Source organism: Fusarium oxysporum, chromosome VII (genome assembly GCF_013085055.1).
Source record: "Fusarium oxysporum Fo47 chromosome VII, complete sequence".
Lineage (NCBI taxonomy): Eukaryota > Fungi > Ascomycota > Sordariomycetes > Hypocreales > Nectriaceae > Fusarium > Fusarium oxysporum.
In genome coordinates, this window is record NC_072846.1 from 2,514,242 (window position 1) to 2,538,531 (window position 24,290).

At 49.4% G+C, this 24,290-nt stretch overlaps 8 protein-coding genes across 8 annotated transcripts; 1 reads left to right on the forward strand and 7 right to left on the reverse strand.

Moving 5' to 3' along the window:
- Nucleotides 1–1,786: 1,786 nt before the first annotated feature.
- On the reverse strand, nt 1,787–4,692 carry FOBCDRAFT_296100 (uncharacterized protein; the record flags this gene model as incomplete). The annotated part of the gene is made up of 5 exons (XM_059611878.1): nt 1,787–3,541; nt 3,592–3,777; nt 3,839–4,345; nt 4,410–4,464; nt 4,532–4,692. The coding sequence occupies 5 exons, from the start codon at nt 4,690–4,692 to the stop codon at nt 1,787–1,789; spliced, it is 2,664 nt and encodes an 887-aa protein (XP_059465411.1).
- Nucleotides 4,693–7,913: 3,221 nt separating this feature from the next.
- On the reverse strand, nt 7,914–9,569 carry FOBCDRAFT_241937 (uncharacterized protein; the record flags this gene model as incomplete). Its single annotated transcript, XM_054705903.2, has 5 exons — nt 7,914–8,262; nt 8,369–8,758; nt 8,822–8,944; nt 9,078–9,283; nt 9,351–9,569. 5 exons carry the CDS (start codon nt 9,567–9,569, stop codon nt 7,914–7,916), a joined length of 1,287 nt encoding a protein of 428 aa, XP_054561878.2.
- Nucleotides 9,570–11,368: 1,799 nt separating this feature from the next.
- On the reverse strand, nt 11,369–13,947 carry FOBCDRAFT_241938 (glycosyl hydrolase family 3 N terminal domain-containing protein; the record flags this gene model as incomplete). Its single annotated transcript, XM_054705904.1, has 3 exons — nt 11,369–13,367; nt 13,457–13,772; nt 13,836–13,947. 3 exons carry the CDS (start codon nt 13,945–13,947, stop codon nt 11,369–11,371), a joined length of 2,427 nt encoding a protein of 808 aa, XP_054561879.1.
- A 1,861-nt stretch (nt 13,948–15,808) lies between these two features.
- FOBCDRAFT_277031 (uncharacterized protein) lies at nt 15,809–17,156 on the forward strand (the record flags this gene model as incomplete). Its single annotated transcript, XM_059611536.1, has 2 exons — nt 15,809–16,092; nt 16,169–17,156. 2 exons carry the CDS (start codon nt 15,809–15,811, stop codon nt 17,154–17,156), a joined length of 1,272 nt encoding a protein of 423 aa, XP_059465412.1.
- An 854-nt stretch (nt 17,157–18,010) lies between these two features.
- On the reverse strand, nt 18,011–18,413 carry FOBCDRAFT_138998 (uncharacterized protein; the record flags this gene model as incomplete). The annotated part of the gene is made up of 2 exons (XM_059608021.1): nt 18,011–18,122; nt 18,181–18,413. Coding segments are annotated over 2 exons (345 nt in total), but the record flags the coding sequence as incomplete, so codon positions are not given.
- A 246-nt stretch (nt 18,414–18,659) lies between these two features.
- FOBCDRAFT_140427 (uncharacterized protein) lies at nt 18,660–19,136 on the reverse strand (the record flags this gene model as incomplete). Its single annotated transcript, XM_059608090.1, has 1 exon — nt 18,660–19,136. The coding sequence occupies one exon, from the start codon at nt 19,134–19,136 to the stop codon at nt 18,660–18,662; it is 477 nt and encodes a 158-aa protein (XP_059467588.1).
- Nucleotides 19,137–20,116: 980 nt separating this feature from the next.
- On the reverse strand, nt 20,117–20,959 carry FOBCDRAFT_138765 (beta-lactamase-like protein; the record flags this gene model as incomplete). The annotated part of the gene is made up of 1 exon (XM_054705907.1): nt 20,117–20,959. The coding sequence occupies one exon, from the start codon at nt 20,957–20,959 to the stop codon at nt 20,117–20,119; it is 843 nt and encodes a 280-aa protein (XP_054561882.1).
- Nucleotides 20,960–22,399: 1,440 nt separating this feature from the next.
- On the reverse strand, nt 22,400–24,096 carry FOBCDRAFT_204339 (Aldehyde/histidinol dehydrogenase; the record flags this gene model as incomplete). The annotated part of the gene is made up of 6 exons (XM_059609116.1): nt 22,400–22,537; nt 22,595–23,203; nt 23,240–23,397; nt 23,480–23,489; nt 23,540–23,733; nt 23,991–24,096. The coding sequence occupies 6 exons, from the start codon at nt 24,094–24,096 to the stop codon at nt 22,400–22,402; spliced, it is 1,215 nt and encodes a 404-aa protein (XP_059465413.1).
- Nucleotides 24,097–24,290: the final 194 nt, after the last annotated feature.

The window sequence follows — 24,290 nt, forward strand, 5'->3', positions numbered from 1 at the left end:
TCGGGACAATGTGATGATGGATCAGGCAAGCCATCAGGATCATCGGCAGTTGATGACATGGAAAAGGATCACCGACGCTATCTGAGACTCTCCATCATCACCACCTGGCAGAAACTCAATGAATACTATACCAAACTTGGAGAGTCACCGTTGTTTGCCGCATCCATCATTCTCAACCCATCACTAGGCATGAGCTATCTGGAGGTGAATTGGGCGTCAGAAGAGCAGCTTGTGTGGGTGAGGGACGCCAAAATTGGACTATCTGACTACCTGGACCGCTGGTACCGCTGCAACCGGCCGGTGGACGAGCAGCGAGGGGCAATTATTGAGACTACGGCATCCCCTAGCGTGCTGCAGAGAACGCCGGTAGACAGTATATTCAAGCAGTGGGTGAAGAGCAGGACAGCAAAGACTACGGTGACGGGAAGTGAGCTTGAGCGGTATCTGCGGCTAGAGCCGCAAGAGACTGAGGATCCAATTGAGTGGTGGATGGCTCACCAGGGACAATTTCCGACGGTCAGCCTGTTAGCTCTCGATATACTCGCGGTACCGGCGATGGCAACTGATTGCGAGAGGTCGTTCAGCCTCGCCAAGTTGACGGTGACGTCGCAGAGATGACGACGGAAACATTGGAGAAGTTGCAATGCCAGAAGAATTGGGTCAGACATGGTGCGGTGAAGCTGGGGGCGATAGCAAGTAGGGGAGACGAGGTCTAGTGGAAGATTGGGACATAGTAGCAGGAGAGCATAGAGGGTGAGATTTGAAATATTTGAAATATTTGAATAAATATTTCAAACAACAAATCCAACGTTGAAGGTTGTGAAATATCTCAAATATGACCCCGGATTTGATTTGTTTGATTTGAGGGCAGCGCTGATCGAATTTGAGAGATATTGCGACGGGAATAATATCATCACGCTTTGTATGCCGCCGTATTCTTCCCACCAGCTTTAGCCTCTCGCGGATGCTGATGTGACCAACCTCGCCACTTCTCCTGGTTTCGACATGGTAGTCGACAATGCCAAGCAGAAGATGGCTTTTATAAAGCAAAAACGGGGGTTGATGGTGTTGTTGTTAGTTCTAAGTTACGTATATCCGAGAGGAGCACAGCTCCTTACATAGTATCCACATCCCAGTCACTAGCAGATCGGACCACGTTAGTCACACAGTCTCAACTTGTGCAACAAGGCGTCACCAGCCAAGCCGTCGACTCAGCTCGTCACTCGAGTCTCCCTCTCAACATCCACACCGGGACAAGCGAAGAACCAAGTATACGCGCCGTAAGCCCCCATTCTCTCCCTCCATCTGGATCACAGGCTTACCCCTATGGCACCTGTTGGCCATCTCCCACTGCCGATCATTATCCAAATTCCTCACCTCCCCTTTTCTTATACGTATTCTTGACCGCCAAGAGATAAGCATCATCATTCAAAATAACGGCTTGGAATATCACTTGTCAAAGGTAGGGTTATGGGCAGCCAGGAGCTCAGATGGGGTGCTGTCTGGTGCTGCTGCTGAAGTCGTTGCGCCCGACAACAGCAACCTTGAGGCCGCGAGTGGCAGCATGGAGAGCGATGTAGGCACCAGTATCACTGCTTCCAATAAGGAGCACATCATACTCCTGAATACCGGAGTGGGAGCTGCCTCAAAGTTTGTTTAATTGTTCGTCGCGCGACCTGACGCGAGGGAAAAGTGGCAGCATGAAGGTGCAATCTGCGCCGAAGGTAGGAGGCGGGACGGCGGGAGAAGAGTGGCCTACAAGCCCAGTCTAACCACGTGGTCCCCCTCAGCGACTCTCCACTGTCTCGGAAAACAAGACATCAATGAACGAAGCAACATGACTTGACGTGCCTCTGTGAGCCTCAATGTCCTTAGACACTCGGGCTCCAGCCTGCACATTGGTTCCAAAATGGCCCATGGTCTGCAACTCGATGCCAGCTCCCGGCCACGACTTCGAGTTTGTCTTCTCCAGGACGATCGTATTCGAAGTTTCGGTACCGTTGTTCTGCGCCCTTACTGTCTCCTTCCCTTCCTCTACATCAATGGTGATTTCCTGGAACACCATGATGCCACCATATGACGGCGTTGCTTGTGGTAGCTCGTCCCGTGCCGGGTACGCCCCTGAATCATCTGTCGAATCAAGCGACCTCGTCCGGTTGACGCTTCCAGGCGGGCAGAGATTGATGGTTGAGCTTGACCTTGATCGTGCTGAGTCAGGTGATGGAAGCCGCCTGCCACTGAGTGCGGCGGACACGGATTTTGCTTTTCGTCGCGCCCCTACTAAGGTATCGGATCGTCCGAATGGCCACATTTTGGATGAAAGTCCAATAGTGCTGTCCTGGAATCCTTCGCGACGATCTATCGTCTTAGGAATATGTCCGAATTCCAGATGAACGCCTTGCGTGAAATCTTGGTTGAACTGTGGCAACACCTGTCGCATCTTGAAGAAGCTAAGAGGAACAAACTCGCAGTTGGGGCTGCTCAGCACCGAATGGATGGGGATCACCAGCCGCATCGCGATCATGGTTGCTTCCGACCGCCCTCCATCGCCTCGGCAAGGCACGCGGACTGTACTCGATGTGAGAACGGCGTCTTCGAAAAGGGCTTCTTGCGTCCACTCTCGCAGAGCCTTGATAGTATCTGAGAGCTGGCCCGCAAACTCAGCCTCCCGACTGGTTCGCTGGGATGCATTGTCGTCTTTGAAGCTCTGGAGGATCCTGGAGACCGACATATTGGTGAACTGCATAAGGAAATGGGCCTGCCAATCCTCGAGCGTCTTGAATGGAAGAGCCATGGATGGGAGCAGATTTCGGGTACCCTTTCGTGCGAGGACCTCGAACCCCGAACTGACTCGGGCTCGAATTGCAAAGAAGCCTAGATGCACGCCAGGGAGCAGATGGTTCTGCTCGCTTGTGTAGGTTGACATATCCCGTAGTTTCGTCTCGAACTCGTGGCTCTTGGCATGCATGCTCGACCTGATGATTTCGCTGACCTGGTGCAGCTCGGCAAATCGATAGCCGGCTGACACAAATCGTTCGGCGTCGCGATCCGAATCGGCACGACTGATCAAGAACATCAGCGATCCACGCCCGTAGTCCTGCTGTCGGATGTTGATTCCCTTCTCCGCCATGTTGAGGCTGTCATGTTTATCGTCACCGGTCTCGATAGCCTCCGGCGCAAATCCCCCCTGGCCAGGTTTTTGCTGTTGAGCCCGCGGCCGTCTGCCGTTCGCACCTGTTGGCAAAATCTCGTCCCACAACACTCCGATTGACGTGATGTCATTTCTAAGCTGGTCAGCAAGCGCCGCCGCAGCGAGACAAAAGAGTTCCCGGAAGATCATGTCGTAACTTTCAATCATCTCGCCGTGGTCGCTTACGAGTTGAATGCCACGTCGTCTGTCTTTATGCGTGCGTGAGTGCGGCAGCTGCGATACATGCTGTCTCATGCCTCCGACTAGACTCGAGATCATGCCCCAGTTCCTGGATGCTAGAAACATCCAGTGGAAAAGCGGGTGGCCAATATTGAAACCTTCCTTGGTATTCTGCCTCGGTCAGTCTGCAGTCATCGGAGCTGCAGGTAGTGGACACTCACCTTTTCCAAGAAGGAGTCAGTCACGACTGTGCTAGGAACGCATCCATCCGGGTCAACGAGGATCCTCCCTGCCTTGTCAAAGATGGCGGCTCCAAGAGTGATCTGCTGGGCGCGGAGGGCAGATCGCCTCATGTTTCTCGCTCTGAGGATGGCTGAGATGGCAATGATGAAACAAGCACTGAGTGACTGCTGCAGGTTAGCGACGCGCGGGGTTTACATACATGCTGACAGGAGTCCATGATCTCACCAAGCAGATGACCACAACTACAGTGGCACTTCTCGACGGCTCATTGCCCTCTGGCTTGATCTTGACAAGTCGATAATGAGTTCCTACAGCAGCACACCAATGCATCCCAGACACAGCGCCGGCGAGCACTACGGCCGAAATGACTCGCTTCCACCATGAATTAGCCCACATGGCTCTGAAGACGAAGAACATGGCCAGGGCCACATTGCTGGCAACAATGGCGATAATTGCGGAACTGACGACGTATGCTGGTCGATAGACGCATGTATAGTTATCAATGGAAGCATTACCAAGATAATGCATTCCGCAGACGGCAGTGCCGCAGAGAACTCCTCCGGTGATCAGCCTCCACCATGACACGGAGTTGTTAGTACCGACGGCGACGAAGGCAGCTAGAAGCACCAGGATGGGGACAAAGAAGGATACGGCAGTGAATCCGCTCGAGTATGCCACCTGCATATCTGGTTCTCCGTCGGCGAGATCGATGGCTCGGTTACCGACGAAGTGCTGCATGTTGAAGGACCTGGTAAGTGTATGTAAGGAATCCGGTGTAAGGCGAGCAAGTACATACCATGCACCAGATGGACACTCCACCCATCGTAACGGCGGAGCTCATGAGTAGTAAACTGTTTCAGTCAACAATCAAGTCTAATAATAATAGTCAGGTTTGAGACGGCCGAGGGAGAAGCATACTGATTGTAGAGCCCCCGGAGGCCGGTTCGTCTGTTGATGAGTTCGAGCGTCGAGCCAGCACCAACCAAGCTAACAACGAAGCTGAGGGCGACGAAGCCGGCATTGTAGCTCTGAGGCACAATATGGCCCTGATACTCGCGAAGCAAGTTTTGAGCAGTCATTGTGGGCAAGGGAACCTGTGGAGGAGCAACTGTCAATTGCTACCGCCGTGCTGGGTGAAGCGAGGATTTTTGCTTGACGTGGGTGGAATTGGCACGGTACTGCAGGTTCTTATCTGACACCGACATGCTCTACCAGAAACCGGGGCCCATCGGCAGCTGCGCATTGCTCCTGGTTGGAGTTTACCTCATCGGTCCCACCACACTCCTTTGGACAGATGCAGTCGGGGCCTCTAGGTTTACCCCAATGTAGTCGAGATGGCTTCTAGTGCTTGTTCTGAGACAGGCAGTAAGCACTAACAGATGCGGACAGGGGGGTGTTAGCGATACTCGGCGCTCAATCGGGGGCTCGTCGGAATTGATTGCAGGTGCGATCTGTGTTTTTGGTCCGGGGCGTTAGCCAATGGAGGCACGGCGACCGGGGGAGAGGGGGCTGGGCAGGCTTAGTGGATCAAAATGCGGGCGCTGAACCAAGCCATGAATTCGTACAATGGATGGGATGCTTCAACTCGTGTCGGCAAGCTGCTAACATGCTTTGCCATCTCGCTAACTCTGTCGAGTGCCTCCAGTCGGGACATTAGGAAAACTCCGATCAGAGAGCTAGGATTTTGTGCATCTACCCAAGCGGAATTTGACCTACTATTGACTAGAAGGCAACAAAGCAGGCACATGTGTGATGAAAGAAGATCCCCTACAAGCTTGGAACATGCAGTCTTGCGTGACGTGGACCGCGAACCTGGGATCAGGACTCATAACTTTGGACGGAGGGCGTTTTCACGCCTTTTCCTTTCTCTGCCTTCCCGATGTGGAAAAGTGGACAAGGAAGCTGGGAGCTGAGAGCGGGGAGACCAGGACTGACTTGGACTAGGCAAAGACGGGAGAGGCCACTGTCTCTGCACGGTCTCTCTAACAAGGAAAAAGATGCCACTATCCCGTCAATTATCGAAAGGCTCCAACGCGGTCACTCCCAGAGGGATTTAATCCAATTAAAGTCACACCATTAGGCTAGTTATGCCTCTTTCAGCACCGATTTTCGCTCGACCTGCACGTCGTCAAACGATAAGATAATAACTGATAGGCACGCTATCGCTGCTCAAAGAACCCTGCAGCATGTAGTTTTATAACATGGGGCAAGTTACTTCGCGGAGCCTTTCGACAATTGATGGGATGAAGTTATTTGTGGAACTCGCTGGAGACAGCTGCCGCAGTTTACCATGCCGTCGGGAGATTGCCCAGAGCCTGGAGGGTGTTCCTCAGATTAGCAGCTCCCTAAGGTAAGATAGACGATCAGCGATCCTGATCCTGGCTTCTGGGGTAATGCAACTCCGCCCTGGGCCGAGGCGGGAGATGGATGCAGAAACGACGGTGCACCCAAGAGTCTATGATCTGCGCGCCGTGGCTTGCTGAAATGCTTGAAACCACACCCCCGGGGGGGCTCATGACGATGAAGTGGTAATGATTGTTATGGAGATTGGGGCAATGTTGGTACACAAACGAACAAGAAGCCGCATGTTGTGATAATTGTATGGCGTCTGCTCTGGTGTCATGCCCACGCTTCCATTGTTAGCGGGAGCGGCTCCCGCTTGCGAGATCGTGATAACGGTACCGTAGCTCGCTCAAGTTGAGGTTATCCTTACCTTCAGCTCGTCATTTTTTCACGCCGCTGCTTTTTTCTTTTCTTTCTCCCCCGTTACGACTCGCAACCAAGCCGTTTCTCTCCCTTCTCAGCCTCCACGGTATGGGCTTTGCTATGCGTTGCCATCTCAGGTATCCGTCCCTGGAGAGGGGAAACAAGGCGCGAGCCTCGATAAGAACTGCGGGGCATGCCAAGCGTTGCACGCTAGGTATATAGCTGCCAAACCGTCGATCACAATATCGCCACTAGCGTGTCATGGTTTGGATGCCTGCTGGGAGCATTTCCTAAATGGGAAACCCTTGTGCACTTAACCCTTGCTAGTTTGGTCGCTCTCTCATGATATCGGTCACATGTAAACTTCAACCCTGTCTTCACTAGTAGGGCTTAGTTGTGAAGAGAATGCACCGGGTAGGCAACCTTTAGCTGGTTCCATATCTTCCCCATGCTTCGCCCAGCCCGGACCATTTTAGGGCTCGTGAAAACTTTGACACCTTCAATGAGAAGCTTGCCCCTTTGTTATTTTCTGGGTAAGAGGAGAACAGGGTGGCCGAGAAGCAAAACCCCGCTTAGGGTTAGGATAGGGTTAGTATTCACTATCTAAGCTACCTTGCCCTAGTGCTTTCTTCTAACTAAAGATATAGCTATACCCGTTGGCTCGAGCCAACGGGGAAAGATAGGAGTGGAAACTTTTCGCATATTTATCTGACAACAATGTCTAGTAGACCTCATTGAACATTCTTGTCAAACATTACGTGCATTCGGTCCATTAATGCAGATTCGTGTATTCATGTTGTGTTGTGTTCAAATTCTGCCCCTTGGAGGCTTTACGGTTTACGTGCGCAATCTTAGATGGCCCCTGCTTGCACATGGCAAACACCTGTTCAACAGATTGAGGCTTGTGGGCACTGAGGAGATGACAACTGAGGAGATGACAACTGAGGAGATGACAACTGAGGAGATGACAACTGAGGAGATAAACGAACGGCGGAGTTTCTAACACCCTATCTCAGTCAAGATTAATTACATAACTATAATATCTCTAATTCTAAAACACTACTTAGGATTATTTAGATAAATTATTACTCCCTCTTAGATATCCGCGAATTATATTTAGGCTTGCCGCACCTCCCGTAGTTTTATTTACTTGCTTAGTCCACCCTAGGCTGACTACCAGTATGGTGTCATTTTTAGGTCGCGCATTGTTACGGTTAGGAGGTGTTGCGTCGAAATTTGTTCTTTTGTGCTTTTCGAACGCACAGGTCAACCCTGACCCCTCCGACCATCATAGATTTGTTGTAGTGTCTGAAGGAGAACACAGCGATTAGTTTCAATTAATTCAGAGGTTTGCTGTGTTTTTATAGTGTTTTCGATTTTTGAAGGCTGAAACTCTTGTCACGCATGCTTGTTTGTCACGCAAGCTTCTTATGTATGTTAGGTGTAAATAAATAACTTGAGTTAAACTATAAAAGCAGACTTTATGACTTTCAGACAACTTTCAGACCATAACAGGTTAAACTTGCAACTTCGATTCCAAAAAATCATAAAAGCCTTGATTGAATTTCTCGTATTTCAGGACTCAAGAATGTCTCTAAGCGCTGACAATCTCGCCCATGACGGCCAGCACATTAGCGGACGCTCGAGAGTTCTCGGCGTTGATAGTGAGGACGCCGGAGCTGGCGTCCCAAGTGTTACCGTGAGACGCGTTCTCCTCGGAGGAGGAGCCGGAGGCACCAATGCGGAATCCGAAAATGCTAACGCCGCCGCCACCTTGAACCGTCTTCCTGTAGTCCTTGTCAAAGGCCGTCTTGGCATCGCCACTGAAGGTGATCTCCATGCTGACGCCCTGAGCGATAAGCATCTGCGTGGGGCGCACCTTCTGGAACATGGCCGGAGCCTTAGCCCCCAGCTTGGCTATGAGGCCGTTGACATCGACGTTCCTACGCATCGCGTTAGATGATGGCTCTTGGAGGAGGAGAGTGGGAGGCCCTGATGGATGGGCGAATACGGGAGTGTTTTCTACGTAGTGGGCTTTAGCGCACTTACCAGGCACCGGGCTCGAAGGGGACTGTCTTGTAGTGCTTGATCTTAAGCTTGACATCCACATCCTTGGCGTTCGAGCTCATGTCGAAGTTCGAGTGCTCGACTCGTCCGCCTCCACTGGTATAGAAGCCAAACACGGGAAATCGGCTGAAAGACGCATTTCCCTGTGCCTCAGTGAAACCAATATCTTTGTAAGAAGATTTCTGGCCGGTGGATAGGTTGATCCCGAACTCGGACGGCTTCTGGTTTGAGTTGGCGACCCAGCCGTCGAGTAGAGATGCATAGCCCTGGATGGAGTACTGGGGTACATATTGGGTTACGAGGGGGTCAGGAATGATTGGCCTTCCACTGGCATCGTAGGTGACCGACTGAATGCTAGCCTTCATATTGAATCTGCGAGTGTTTTCGTTATGTCAGATCTGCGTTCTTAGACTTGAAATCAACACCGACACATACCCTTTCAATTCGGTCAGTGTGTTCGTTCCGTTGGCAGCCCGTTTCATGGCTTCGGCCAGCAGAGCAGAACCAGAACCGCCAATGGCGTTGGTTCGCATCTGGACTTCGTTGGCAGCGCCCTCCCTACCAGTTTCAAAGTCAGTGAATATCTCCCTCTTGTTATCACATGGTTTGTCTTGTCCGTGCTGGTTTCCCCAATTCCATTAAGCTCATCCACAACTTGGTCGGATTGTAAACAAAATATGACTTTACGTACCAGTTCTGTACTGCAACCAGGTAAGCGTTGGCGTTCAGAGGGGCCCACTGAGCGAAAAATTGGGGCTTGTCCGGGTTATCATCTTCCTTGAAATCCTCCATGGCCTGCTTCTTGGCCTCGTCCATTTCCTTCTTGTAGATCTGCAACCTCTCCTTGGCCTTGTTCAACCTGTCCCATGCGTCGGGAGATGTATCACCGCCCTCGCCCTGCATGAGATCATATCAGCAATTGCGTCTCACGACCGATTTGTCTTCACATTGAGCAAATACGAACCGGCTCTAGGGTCTGCAATGTCATGTTGAGGGCATCAGAGTAGCGAGCGACCTTGCTGGCGACCCAGTTGGGGTTGGTGGGATCCAGCAAGAAGTCGGCATACTGATAAATTCCCCAGTTGGTGCACACCGGCGGAATGTCCTTACCACCGGAGATGCCGGCAGTGTTGGCGGCCGCGATGTAGACCCTAGTGTTATCGCCCACCGGGCTGCTGTTCATGATATTCTTGACCGTGGAGGCATAGGCCTTCCAGAACAGCTGGTTTTCGTCAGACATGGTGCTGGTTTGGTTTGGTTTGGTTTGAGGTTTAAAATCAAGTATGAGGATTCCAAGTAAGGCTGTGATGTGGAAGTTCTTGAGTGCTTGTTAGAATTGATGGATTGGGGACAAGTCTTACCGGGTTCACTGCCCCTATTTATACACATTTAAAACTTCGGCATTAGGTAATGCTTCCGGACTATTGATACCTCTTTGTGCGCATGTACGCTTACGAGCTTCGTCTGGGGGTTACGCTCCCCAACTTCCGGGCTTTCAACTGTGTGAATATCAATAGCATGCTGCATGCCGCGCAGTGACATGGAATTAAAAGCACAGGCGAGAAGTATCATCGAAAATGACGACGAAATGGAGTAATGGTAGCAGGAAGGAGTTAGGATCGTCCTCTGACGGCTGACTGAAGATCTTCAACAAGGACACGTACCTTGTATCCTCGGCTGGCCTGGCTTGCCGAAAATGATTCCATCCGCAGATGTAAAGTTACCTCAGCCAGCCGCTTCAAATTCTTTCTACCAATTACGCAGTGATAGGCAATATGTGCTCTTGAAAAATCAAGAGATAACATTTGAACCCTACCGTCTCATCTCCCGAGTTTTAGAAATAAGTGACATTCATCAGATGTACCAACATTGGCGTTCTTAGTAATCAAACTTATGTACATGATTAACTTACAGAGAATAGAAGCATATGAACTGTTCTTGTGTACGTAGTGATGAATATCACTCACCTAACCATTATGCTTCCGGAATAGCCACAATTCAGGCTCAATGGGCTGCGGGCCGAGCCTCGCCGGGGGGTTAGTAGAAGTCAGCTAGCTGAGACAGCATCAATAGCCCTGCACAGACTAATGTACCTTACGCCACAAGACACGGTTAAGTTCTATATACGGGGATAGCTAAGATATACAGCGCTAGCAACATCCAGTTAGGCACCAATAAACTCACGTCGCCGCTACTTGAGGCGGCTCACTTGTGTGTTGTTCGTCGGGGAACGGACCATGCGCATACGTAACCAAAAACTTTAAGACCTTATATCTTCGACTGATTCCTTCTAGGACTTGAGTCCTAGAGTCCTAGATGACAGTCCTACAATTTGAGTTTTAGGACATCAAACTTTAATTTTAACCTTGAACCTTGATCCTGAAGTTGAGGGGGAACCATCCATTCTTCCAACAGGTGTTGCGAAAAAGTGGTCGGTTTTGGGGGGACCGACGTTAGTCGATGGCTGAATCTTCAACATATCCCGATTGTTCCATTGGCGCATTAACCTTACAAACTGTCCCCGACGGCACAATTCAACCCAAGCTAATAGTCCTCGATGCTCACAAAAACCAACAATTTCTAATTTTTCGCCCCAAGTAATCCTTTGTCTTTGTTGGTGCAATTATGACAGGCATGGAGGTTGCAATAGCCAACTTCACTTTCAGCATACACCTATAGACTTTATCATACTCAACAGGGGATTTTGACTGCATCGAAGCTCTTGATTTCCATCTCAGTAAATGACTGAAGTTGGTCTGGTTTCATCCTTCCTTGAATATAGTCGTATGCGTCAGCTGTGGCGATGTTCTCCTGACGATCCGTTTCATCTAAGTTTGATCTTCGTTCATTCTGTGGGTCATATAGCCCGTGTGTCAGCTTAGTGATACAATGTGACGGATTTAAGCGGCCATCAAAACTGTCATCTTAAGCTGTTATCTATGTAGTAGAGAGGTATACTATATACTGCAGAGGATAGTTAGACTATCCGAGGACATTGGTCGTTATCTCCGCGACAAGGTCTCGAGAACTAAACCCGACAGACAACTTGAACTCGCCCTTAGGGATCCTCCACTGCTGCGCCCCAACGTCCCAGTAGCTCACATCGCGTCGCTTAAGTGCAAATTCGATCTTCTTGGACTTCTTGGAGCCCAACTCGACCTTTTCAAATCCCCTGAGAACTCTGACTGGCGCATCCTCGACGCCTTCGGGGAATGAGAGGTATAGCTGCACCACGGTACTACCCTTTCGGGCTCCAGTGTTCTTGACCTTGGTCGAAACTCGGATCAGCTCTGTCCAGAGATCAGTGTTGCCGCCAGGCTCAATCTTAGCCTGGGCATTGGGGAGCTCTGAAATGGTCTTCTTCGTAAACTTGGAGGCCTTGACCTGACGATCCAGCTCAAAGGTCGTATAGCCCAAGCCAAATCCGAACTCATAAAGAGGCTCGATACCCTTCGCATCAAAGTGCCGATAGTCGATCAGTTGCTTTTCGGTAAAGTCGGCTTGCCACTTTGATGAGTCTCGCGATGGGTTACCTTCGGCATCGGTAATATTGACAACAGGGAAACCATAGTCTTCCTCGGTTTTGGGGATAGTGTAAGGTAGCCTTCCGCTCGGCTCAATCTGACCCCAGAGGACATCGACGATAGAGTTTCCAATCTCCTGGCCTGGGAAATGTGTAGCAAGAATTGCCGTTACATTGTCATTATTGGCCCAAGGCAGGGTGTTGACACCAGCCGAGTTCGTGACAACAACCGTCTTATTGGCACCGCAAAAGTTAGCAACGTTCCTGACGATGGCGGTCGAGTTCCAATCCAGTTCGAATGATAGTCTGTCATGAGTCTCGGCTGCCCAAGATTTGAGGAAAACGACGCAGACGTCCGGAACAGGGTAGATAGACCGGAAATCGTTCTTAGATATCAAGTCATGCGAGGCAAGGTGCTGTACAATGGCCTTTGTCTTGCTGGCGTGGGATCGGATTGCCTGAAGGGGAGACACCAGGTACGAGTTTCGACCAGAGCCTGCGCCACCCCCAACCGTGATTGGGCCATACTCGGGTCCGTATAACGGATCGCTTGTCTCAGTATAAAACAAGCCTTCGGTAGGGTCAATAGCAGCATTTCCAAAGATACCAATATTTTTCGTCTTCGTGAGCTCGAGGGGAAGAAACTCATTCTTGTTCTTGAGAAGAACAGATGCGGAAGCGCCATGCTTGCGAATCAACTGGTGATGGTCGCCTCGGACATCACGACCCGTAATAGATGGACCGAGTCCTTGGAGAAACTTTGAAGTCCATCCGGAGTTGCTGATGGTGAGAAGGAAACGCATGCTTGAATCCACAGTAGGATAGTCCTCGCTGTCTTGACCGAGAAGGAAGTATGGGGTCAAGAGATTGGTAACCATCTCGTCAAGACGCTCCTCAGTGATATTGCCAGCTTGCACCGCCTCCACCAGGCTAGATCCGTAGTAGCCGCCACCGCCGTGTGAAACGGTGACTCCCGGAGGCAAGTCTCCGGGCTGCTCCACGTCGAGGCCAGCGTTGGCAGCCACGCTTGTTGAATGGGTTGCAAACCAGTCAGAAACGACATAGCCACGGAACCCGAGCTCTTTGCGTAGAATCTCGTTGAGCAGTCGGGGGTGTTCGCAAGCATACGTACCGTTCAAGCGGTTGTAGCTGCACATAATCGAGGTTGTTCCAGCTTTCAGAGCATCCGCAAATGGCCACAGATAGAGCTCATGCAGAGTGCGATCGTCGATATTCGATGAGATACCCTGGACAATGGAGCCATCATCTTGAACTGTGTCGGACCTCTGCGTTTCTTGCTCATTTGCCACGAAATGCTTCGACGACGTCTGAACACCAACGGACTGGTGACCCATGACAGTGTATTTGATGGCTTCACCAGATAGAAACGGGTCAGGAGAGAACCCTTCCCAGTTCCTACCTCCAAGGGGGTGACGTCCAAGGGGACCAGTAGTGGGCCTTTTTCAGTGTCAGCACCTCGTGTTATGAGAAGAAGGCTTCCAAGCTCATCAGGAGTAGGCTGGGACTCAAAGGAAATCAATATGTACCCAAGAATCACGTGTCCTCCTTTGGCCTTGAACTCTTCAGCCAGGGCAATACCACGCTCTAGGAGCGCCTGACGATCCCAACTCGCCGCTGCGGATATTCCAGATGGAAAGATGCTCACAAGGTCTGCCCGATTGACTGCATTGGGTCCATCCAGGAGGCATAATCCGTGGAATCCCACTCTCTCAACCGGGCGGATTCTACCCACACAGCCGGTGCCTGAACCATCTGACAAGCTTCCCGTAACTGTGTCAGCCTTCTCAGTGATATTGAGCTTAGATACAAGCTCAGCAGCCTTAGCCGCAGCTTTGTCCCAGTCTAATTCATTGAAGTCTTAGCAGACATCAATGATGCAGCCTTGTTGTTGTTGAGGAACCGTACCTTGAACTTTCGGGATGTATTGACTCTTAGGACCCTTGGGATCCAGGCCAACAAAGCCATTGGTTAGGCATTGGTGGCCTAAAAGAAAAAGAAACAAGCTTTTGGCACCCATGATGATAGATTGGCGAGCCTCGATACCTGCTGGTGTGTAGAGAAGCTGTGTCGAGACGATTCATACGTCAATATATAGTAATTTTGGGGCCGAGAGGGCCAAGAGTTTTTTCTTCACGATTTATCATAGACACTCAATCCGGTCTAGGCCTCGGGCAGTTCTGATTGAGACGGCCCGATAATATGATCCCATGCATCATTAGCCACAGTTGGGTTGTGTTTGGCCGAACAGAGTCACGTCATCGGACACTGCATAGCTATAAGAGATCTGGACCGAGGCAGGGACCAGGTCTACTTACTTCCTTGAGGACATCTGAACGAAGAGACTTTTAACATCTGGTAGTGAAACCTTTACAAGCAACGGGCCAAGGCTTTAGAGAATGTGCCGTACTCAGTTCGTAGAGTTCGGAGAGCATGATCATAGAAACAACCCCGCTAACCACCCAGGTCCTGCCCCCGGACCTTCTCAAGCCCTGCAGGGCCGGGGCCCCGTGTTTGCATAGTCCCTTTATTTCTACCCCGCAAACTCTGTACTACTTAATTGTGCTATCGGTCCGTTTCCTGTCTGTGCTGTGTAGACTCATCTATGTAGAACTTGGGCCGGTTCTTCTATCCTCAGTGCGCTAACTAGATATAGTTCATATCATCCACACGCCTATAGCCCAGCCAGCTCTAGGGCTCTCATTTGATATATAAATTGACTTATTATGACTTTTAATTATTACGCAATGATCAATTAAATATGTGGTGTTGAGATCATGGGGTTGGGGTGAGGACCCACTGTTGTGAGACTTTTGGCACATGAATGAATGAATGAATTTATTCCGCCCGGGAGGATACGCCTCATAGGGCCCACAACGTTAAATCTCGCTACATTCTTTTCCGATTTCTACCGGACTGTTCTGTAAGAGGGCTGCGCGGGCTCCCCGGTTCAGGTTGATGGGAGTGTGGATCCCCAGATCGAAGGGATCCAAGGCAGCGGGCGGGATCGTCGAAGACGAAGCCATCGCCGCGGCTTGCGACTGCGCAAAGCGCAGATTGGAATGTTTGTTGTGCACTTGTTAAGGATTTACGGGTAGACAGGGCCACTTTCTTAACATTTGTATGCCAAGAAAGTGTGATGACAAAGGAAGGTGCGCGTGTTAGGCTTATTGCTTGGACCAGCTTTCGCCGTGTGTAATGACGCTCTAGGGTATGTCGGGTATCGATTTGCAGTGTTTAACTGGGCGACGGTTAGTCTTGGAGGCCAGCTGTTGGTGGAAAGTTGTGACATTCAGCCATGCCGTGACGAAATTAATTAGTAAGTAATAAGTAGTCAGCTATTACACTCTACTCTATTTACAGATAGCTGCTCTCTGTATCAAAAAAATTTTTCTCTTGAAAGTTTGTGTCAAGAATGCATACCAACACAGGCATCCGATTTGAATGAGATTTCTGGAAATTCTTGATTGAGTAAAGTGAAGTTGCAATCCAAAGGCTCCAAGCAGCGCGCGTCTGGACAATGAAGTTTGGAGTCGTTGATGGATTTGCTCGATTTGTATTAGTGTTCCCAGCTGAAAGATTAAGTCTCCGCATAGCGCAGCCACTTGGTAAGAAGGTACATGAACGAGAAGTCGCCGATTGGACAGGACCGTTCATAATCATACTCCCCTCAGTTTTGACCATTCCCAAAGTTACCAAGCATATGCCTGGACTTTAAGGCCGAAGAAACTTGACAGGGGAGCTATAACTACCAAACTTGATCCCAGGATGCGAAAAATCAACAAATATTCCCTTTCACCGACTGGACAGTTTGCAGTTGCTCCATATTAGATTCATCACATCTGGGTCGCGAACCGACACTGATCGCCACAGTTCCCACAATGTTGCCAAATCAACGGCTCAAGAAAAAGCCTCACCAAAAGTCAAGAAATGGTTGCATCAACTGCAAGCTGCGCAAGGTCAAGGTTGGTCACTTGGTCCATCCGCGTATACCAATACTCACCACCAGGCATTCCAGTGTGACGAGTCTCAGCCCAGGTGTACAAATTGCGACCGATTTCGCTTGGATTGTCGTTATCGGAATCTTCGGCAAAGCATATCCGTATCGCCACCAACAGTTGTTCTTCAAGTTGACACAGAGCCGCACCCGTCGCCTCAGCAAGACGTAAGCGAGGTCGGCCGCGTAAGAACTGGACCACTCAAGGCCTTGCATCAGAGACACACGTTCAACCGGAGTCTAGCCAGGCACTGCTTTCCTCAGATACCGAACTTAACATCGCTCAGGCTGAGTTGCTGCATCAGTTCATCACTTGCACTGGGCCCAATCTTGGCGGCTCCGATGACCTTAATCACCCAATTGTCAAGTTCTGGTCGCGCAATGCAACGCTACTCGCGATCTCGTACCCCTATCTGCTCCATCTCTCTCTCTCCCTTGCGGCATATCACCTGGCATTTCTAGCGTCCGAAACAGAGCCCAGCAAAGCCCGCTACACCGTCCTCGCTAGACATCACTTCTCTGTCGGTCTCACCCAGGCAAATGAAGCCTTATCCGCTATTGACAAATCGACTTGTGGCAGCCTTTACGTATCAACCATACTCGTGTGCTTCTGTTCATTTGCCGCGGGACCCAGCGGCCCTGATGATCTTTTTGTATGTTCTGCAGGGGGGAAATCGTCCCACAAATGGCTTCCACTAGCACGTGGTGCGCGACTGATACGAGAGCTTTACGACGAAAGTGTCCTGTTCTCAGGACTTACGGAGCCTTTTGGTAGTAATAGTGGCATACCACCTGAAGACCCTCGTCCGACCTGTGTCTGCAGGGGCTTCGTAAGAGTTGACTGGACTGGTCCTGTTGCAAGACTACACGACTTGGTAATGTCAACTGCAACATCGAGCAATGGTGTCTATGTAGACTCCTTGCAGATGCTTACTGCTATCTACGAGGTTACATTTGGTGATAACGATGGATCTGTCAAGGCACCCTTGCACCACAAAGCAGTCCTTATATGGATTTACCTGATGGATGGTTCATTTGTAGAGTGCCTACAGAGAAAGGACCCCATAGCATTGCTCCTACTAGCCTATTACGCCCCTCTGATAAAAACCTTGAAAAGAGACTGGTTCCTGCATGGCTGGGCTGAACACATTCTTCGGGCATCAGAGATGTTTATAACAGACGACTATGCTGACTTCTTGCAATGGCCGGCTGCAGCAGTGAGATCAATATGATCTGGCCGGGTACGCTCAATTCGTTGGAGAAGGAAAGTTTCTCAAGTACTACGCACACCTAGGGTATTAGATCGATGGAGTAGATATAGCTCCCACTTGGCCGCTCTCTGAGAAAGTTGTCTGCAAAGAGAAGAAGAAGAATGTATGCGTACTGAGGATTCAGAAGAGCAAAGTCAAACATGTCACTGGAACGTGGTGGAAAGAACAGAAAGTGGAGACGGATAGGCGAAGTCTTGTTGATGTTTCCAAAAGAGGATCGTGGCAGTTGCTGGCATCCTTCAAGAATTAAGAGATGCATACTCTCTTATCCTTTTTATCAAGGTTGAATACTTGAATTCTCTTCATAGCCTAAGGAAGTCCAAATATGAAGCCAAATGCGGTCACAAATAGTACACAGCAAGTCACAGGGTAGTTCCCGTAAGTCGTTGGTTAGATATCTGGTGTCTTTTTAATGAAGCAAACAAAGATAACACTCGGTCTGCCTGGAGCTAGAAAACAGACACATACAAGCAGAACTTCGATGGGGAAACTGGCCAGTAATTCCGACGGCGTGTTATATTCCGTCTTCCGCTGAGAGGCCTGGAAGATAGTAAGGTACAATCATTCCGCGAGACCGTACGGATAAATATTACACGGAATTAACCAGACGAAGCAACGTCTCATTTATTCCCGAAAACGATGTTTCTCAGAGTACAACCCTGCCACAATGGAAGCTTGCTGGTTCATCAGAGGCGCCCACATTAGATAGAAGAAAGGAAATGGCCTGACTTCTGGATAAGAAGCTGAGTGGCGACAAACCGAAATGCCAAACATTCTCCATCAGTCTCCTTTTGACTATGTTCACTCGTTCATGTTTATTCACCCTTGTTAACCCGAACAATGCGCTGAGTGGTAGTAATGGTCTTGTGGAACCTATACGGCTTGATCTTTCGCTCGAAAAGCTCGTCGAGTTCGGCGGCAGTTGGACTAGTGTAATATCAGTATCAGATTCACCCTTGAAAGAAGTAGTGTGTGTAAAACATACCCAGATGTCTCAGGGATCAGGAACCACATGGCCAAGGTAAATGGCGCTCCTAGACCGGCGAAGAACCAGCTGGTCTTGAGACCCCAGTTCCACTGATGGGCGTTGATCATATAAGGAATCAGGACACCAAAAACAATGCCAATAACGCAGGTGGCAGCAGCAGCGAAGCCAGCTGTGTAAGGTCGTAGTCTCTGAGAAGAAATCTCACCAATAAAACCCCAACCAGTAGCTCCATTAGCAACCAGACCGATATCTAAGTAGTGAAGTTAGTATGATATCAAGTTTTGCTAAATTGTCAGAAGACTCACTCCAGATACAGGCGAAGAGGACAAAGACGTAGTTGGTTGCATTGGTCTCGGGTACGACTCCGAGAATACCGACAACCACGCAGCAGGTCCAGCAAATAGTGGTTCCATAACAAGCAAGCCATCGGCGACCAAAGACATCCGACACATAGATGACTTGAAAATAGCCTATTGTCAATTTCGGCTTGCGTATACCAACTTACGCTTTAGAACTGCGGAGAAGTTTTGCGTGTAAAACGGCCTCCATTTTAACGTATCCTTTGTAAGTTCCTTCATCACTTCCTCCCGCAATTGCCCCATGTCTCTCGCAGTCTGTTCTCGCATGGTTCTAATTTGTTCGCTCATCTGCTCTCGCATTACCCCCAGCTGTCTGGTAGACTGTTCATGCAGGCGTCTAAGCTCACCTGATTTCTTCAGCTCTTCGGCTGCCTGCGTCTTGACCGCCTGGGTTTCCTGCTGGAGCTGTCGGATCATCTCCAGCTGTTCGCCCATCATCTGCGTCGCCGTTCGCTGATTGCCCATTAACGCGTCCCAGAGTCTCTCAAGCATTTTCTTCTGCTCACCCATCAGATGGGTCGACGTCTCCTGGAGCATCCCTCGGAGCATGGTCTGCATGAGCGACGCGTCGCTGCCCGTCGCGTCTCCCATCATCCGTGATTCTCCAACCCTGTCGGCCGGTCCGTTCTCACCTTCACTCCCATCTCCAGGCGACTGCTGTGGCCATATATTCCTTGTCGCATCCGTCTTTTTCTCGGCCGCCTGCAGCTTTTCCTGTAGTTTTGCCGTCGGCTTCGTAGTTCTCGAATACCGACACGTCGCGGCGACGGAATCTCCACCTTGGACCAGGATCTCTTCAGCAGTCGCATCCATTTCACGGCAAAAACGCTTACGGCCGCGCCGGCTTTTACACTCCCCTAACTAAAAGACTGTAAAGACTCTTCGCTTAGCGGGAATTTTTTTTAGCCATGTGAGACCCTGCTAGGGGTAAAGTGGGATCGCAATGTTGTTCATGAACAGAGGAGCGGGCCATTATGACTAAGCATATATAATATAATAGACAGGGTAGAATGGCGGAGATGGAGTAGATATTATACGAAGATGATAAACACATGAGTTTCAGTAGACGATGGTAATGAACGTTGTTTAGGTCTGGAGTAGTCAAGTTGTGGAACTCGACAAGGGTCAGCCGACGGAAAGGCGACGCGTTTCGTGTTTTAGGTTTTACGATTTCATTAGTGCGGTACGAGAAACGCAATGCATTTCCATCGGGGAAAATATGGGGCGAATATGCTAGACGGTGTTGGTCAAAAACAGGAAACGCAATGCGTTTCTGCTGATAATTCTTGAGTACGGCTGAACTTCGCTAAGCTAGCGCTAGCTATGTTAGGAAATGCAACGCTCGACTGAAGAAGTGCACTACTCTATAATAGGAAATGTAGCGCTTGATCGAGAGTCATTCTATCGCAACATACCATGACATGCCGCGACAGCAATATTGATTCAAATAAAATAAAACTTCGCTTTTAATGCTCTTTAGACCAGCGAAGTATAGATTAGAATTCAACTTGGCCAAAAAATTGGTGGCGGCCTTGAAGACCTAAGTCGCATTTGCCTACTGGATTTATCCTATCCTATGACTTATAAACTAAAACAGCACCTGCCCATAGAGACCCCGGATTGAGACGGTCAGGATAAATGTCCATCATGCGGGCATAAAGCTCTTCGGCCGTCTTCGCCTCAGCGCTCAGTTTCTCGAAGTCCTCCAAATATGTCTTGGTATCCCCAATTGCCTCGAGCCCAAATGGACGGCTCGGATCACTATGCCCACCCACGACATGCTTAGGCTGGAGTGCGGCGATGGTATCCAAAGCCTTAATCCACTCCTTTCGTTTGACAGTTGTTCCGGACTCTCCCAGATACGGGTGAGTGTTTGCGTATACAGCATCGCCAGTTACCGCAAGTTGGAGAGAAGGAACCCAGAGAGTTGTCGTTTCATCAGTATCCGTGTGACCCGTCCTGACCACCTCCAACCTTTCACCTTCTAGTTCAAGATGGTCTTGCTGAAGAGGCTCCGCAAGCCTCAAATTTGGCGGAATTTGGCCCGGAAATAGCTTTTCCCAAAGCCCAGTCATCCGTTCTGGTGCAGTCTCTAGTTTCATCCTGGCCACGACTTCAGGCGTTGCGACTAAGGTTGCTTTGGGAAATCGCTCCAAAATGGGCGCGCTACCAAAGAAGTGGTCGCCGTGGGCATGTGTGACATAGACATGGGTGATATTTTTGCCACTCTCAACTACCCAGTCCAAAAGTTCATTTGACGCTTGGGTAGTCAATTGGGCGTCGACTAAAATACCATCTTGGTCGCCGTATATCAGGGTGGAAGAAGTAGGCACCCACTTGAGGTGATCGTGACCCGCTGGGCCAGTCCTAGTGGCCGAATTGCGTTTGCTGAAAAAGACTTTGTACTGTAAACCCATATTGAAACAGGATAAATTGAGAAAGGCGATTTTCTGTGTTTGCTTTGTTACATATGATGTTGGGGAGACTGATTCATCTTGTACCTCCTTAACGAGATATATTTAATGGATGAGTGTTCAAACCTTTCAAATATTTGTCAGCACATTGTTGAGTAATAGATTACAGCACAAATTAGAGTATAGTAATCAGCTCCGACCGTTGCGAGAGCCCGCATGAGCCGAGGTCGCTAGGGCTGATCCACTGTCGAGCTTAATCACCTGGTGCAAAATGTAAGAATGTAGGTATCAGCTTTAGTCGATACTGTGTATAGGACCACACCTAGTAGTCCCCGCTTCCGCCAGTGATAAGCCTTCCCCAGGCACTCGACTTTTTTTATTCGAGGCCGAAGAAGTGGATCAGCCGAAGGGATCCACCCCTGAGCCGCGGCATCTCCACTTGTTCGATCCCGCCCCTGCCACTCCGTAATCCTGTGAGTAATATTTAGCCCTGGCATCATGAATCGTCATTCGTTAAGCGACGCCTGCGAGCTTATGCAAAATGTCTAAAGCGTAGTGATACGGCATTGTACTTACTGTCTCTCAGGGTTATTGATTGGAAGTGATAGATTTATAATTACGCCGCCAATAGCCGGAATGTTAGTGTGAAAGCTAAGTCTGCACACAAATGCCCCGAATCACGGCAGTTGGGAGCATTTAACCTACCGAGATGACATGTATGACTTCATACACTTATCTAGTTTGAAACCACTCAAAAGATCAGTAAATGAATTAGCGGTCAAGAGCGGAATTAATCGGTAATTGGCAGAGTGCCGTATTCGATGAGCACCAGTGCGATGGCTGATATTGCAGGCAGGAGCTGGCAACCCAGACCGATGAGCTAGGAAAAAAAGGGAAGTAATAGTAGACCAAGTTTCGGTGTCGCTGGCTTATGTGAAAAGGTCTTGACTGGATCCTAGATGCGATTTTGATTCGTTTGTGAAGACTAATGTATCAGACCTCGACCGACGAAAAGGTAGGTCTTCACTGTCATGACCAAACGTGTGCTAACTTAGGTGAAATTGGGGGAAATACTTCATGGTGTTTTGAGTAGTCTAAATCAAAGTCTCTTTATGATAGGATCTCTGAGCCAAGTGGCATTCAGACTCGAGATAGATAACGTTCCTTAAAAAGATTAATCCCTCAAGATGTAAATAAATCAATGCCATGTGCTCATATGACCAGACTGACGAGCCAGAGACGTAAGCAATCATGATTCTATACTACTTGTTATCTTTTAGCACTATGAGATAGTGTCCCATGATGTCTTTCACTTTCCTAGATTAATCACCTATAAAACGTCCATCATTTCCAAACACTTCCACATCGATCAGCTATAAAGTTCGCTGACTTGCCAGTGCCTCACCTTGGAATTGGGTGTGATATGGCCAGGCTCCTTAGCCCTCAGTGACGCTTGGGCTGTAGCTGAATTGCGACACTCTTATTCTGGGTGTAATTAGCCAAAGCTGCCTCTCCAAGCTCCTGACCAATTCCAGACTCTTTGAAGCCGCCGACAGGAAGTGCAAAATGCATTTTGTTATACTATTGTTCACTGTCAGTACGCATAAATAGTTTTCTTGGATGGATATGGATACATACGCAATTGATCCAAACGGTTCCAGCCTCGATCGCGTTGCTGACACGGATAGCAGTATCGAGGTTGGTAGTATGAACAGCTGAGGCTAAGGCAAAGTTGGTGTCGTTCGCTAGTTGAATGGCTTCTGCCTCATCCTTGAACTTTGCGATAGCGCAAACAGGTCCAAAAATCTCCTCCCGCATGATCTTCATATCTGGCCCGACATCGGTGAAGATAGTCGGCAGGATAAAGAAGCCCTTGGTACCGACGCGACCTCCACCAGTCACAAGAGTTGCACCTTCTTCCTTACCAGACTTGATATAACCCATAATGCGGTCATACTGAAGCTGACTGATCTGAGGGCCTTGAAAACTTTGTTCGTCAAAGGGATCACCGACTTCGTTTTGAAGCGTACGCTCCTTGAACGTAGCCACGAACTTATCGTAAATCCCCTCCTGAACAAGAATGCGCGAGCCAGCGGCGCAGGTCTGGCCTTGGTTGTAATAAATACCAATATTAGCCCAGGTGACGGCTGACTCAATGTCAGCGTCATTAAAGATGACGTTAGGAGACTTGCCGCCAAGCTCAAGAGTTACTTTCATGAGGTTAGATGCAGCAGCTTCCTTCATTATCTACCAGCCAACAACAGTTGAGCCGGTAAAAGCAACCTTGTCGATGCCCATATGAGACGAAATAGCTGCTCCGACGACCCGACCAAATCCCGAGACGAGGTTAAAAACACCAGCCGGGAAGCCAGCCTGCTCATTAAACTGGGTGAAGACGAGAGCAGAGAGAGGCGTCTGCTCGGCAGTTTTCATAACAATACCTAGTATTTCCAGTGGCCAGGGCGGGCGCAATCTTCCAAGAAAACATAATAAGAGGGAAATTCCAAGGAATAATTTGCTCACAGACTCCGAGCTAAAAAGATCATTATCATCTGCTGTGCCAATGCGATCAGGGGAACTCACTGGTTCTGGGCGAGTATAATGCAGCATATCAGGATCGATATCAATGGTCTTCCCCTCGAGCTTATCCGCCCAGCCAGCATAATATCGCAACGTACTAACAACAGCGGCGACATCACCTCGGGCCAGGCTGATTGCTTTACCGCTATCAAGCGTCTCAACTGCGGCAAGAAACTCCGAGTTTTTCTCGGCAATGTCTGCAAGGTTGTTGAGAAGAATACCGCGTTCATGTGGGGTGACAAGTTTTCAAGCAGTTTTGAAAGCCCGGCGGGCGGCGGCCACAGCAAGGTCGACGTCCTTTTCGGTGCCTTCGCGGATGGACGTAATGGCTTCATAGATGTGTATTGTTGTACAATAGTTGTATATTGTGAGGTAGTGTTGTACAACTTCAGTAGAGGAAAGGTATTGTTGTACAGCTTTACCCAGTGTCATACCATCATTCTATCGGCCCTACCAGATAGAGTACATTGACGAGTCTGGGTGCAATAGACGTGTAGGGAGAGCGGCGTCTCTGGTGGGCTCCAAAAGGCACACCGCCAGTTCAGCTCGACTGTTTCCATGGTGACCAAAGATACCAGATCCCGCGGTGGGATCTGGACACTCAACGTACTTCAGTATGTTCAACTCCACTGGGATTATGATTGACGAGGTCAACTCAACGCAACTGAAGCACTCCGTTGATTGAATTGAATGGTTCCCATCCTTGGCCCTACAGGCCTCTATGGGAAAAGATATACTTCACTATTGGAGGGTT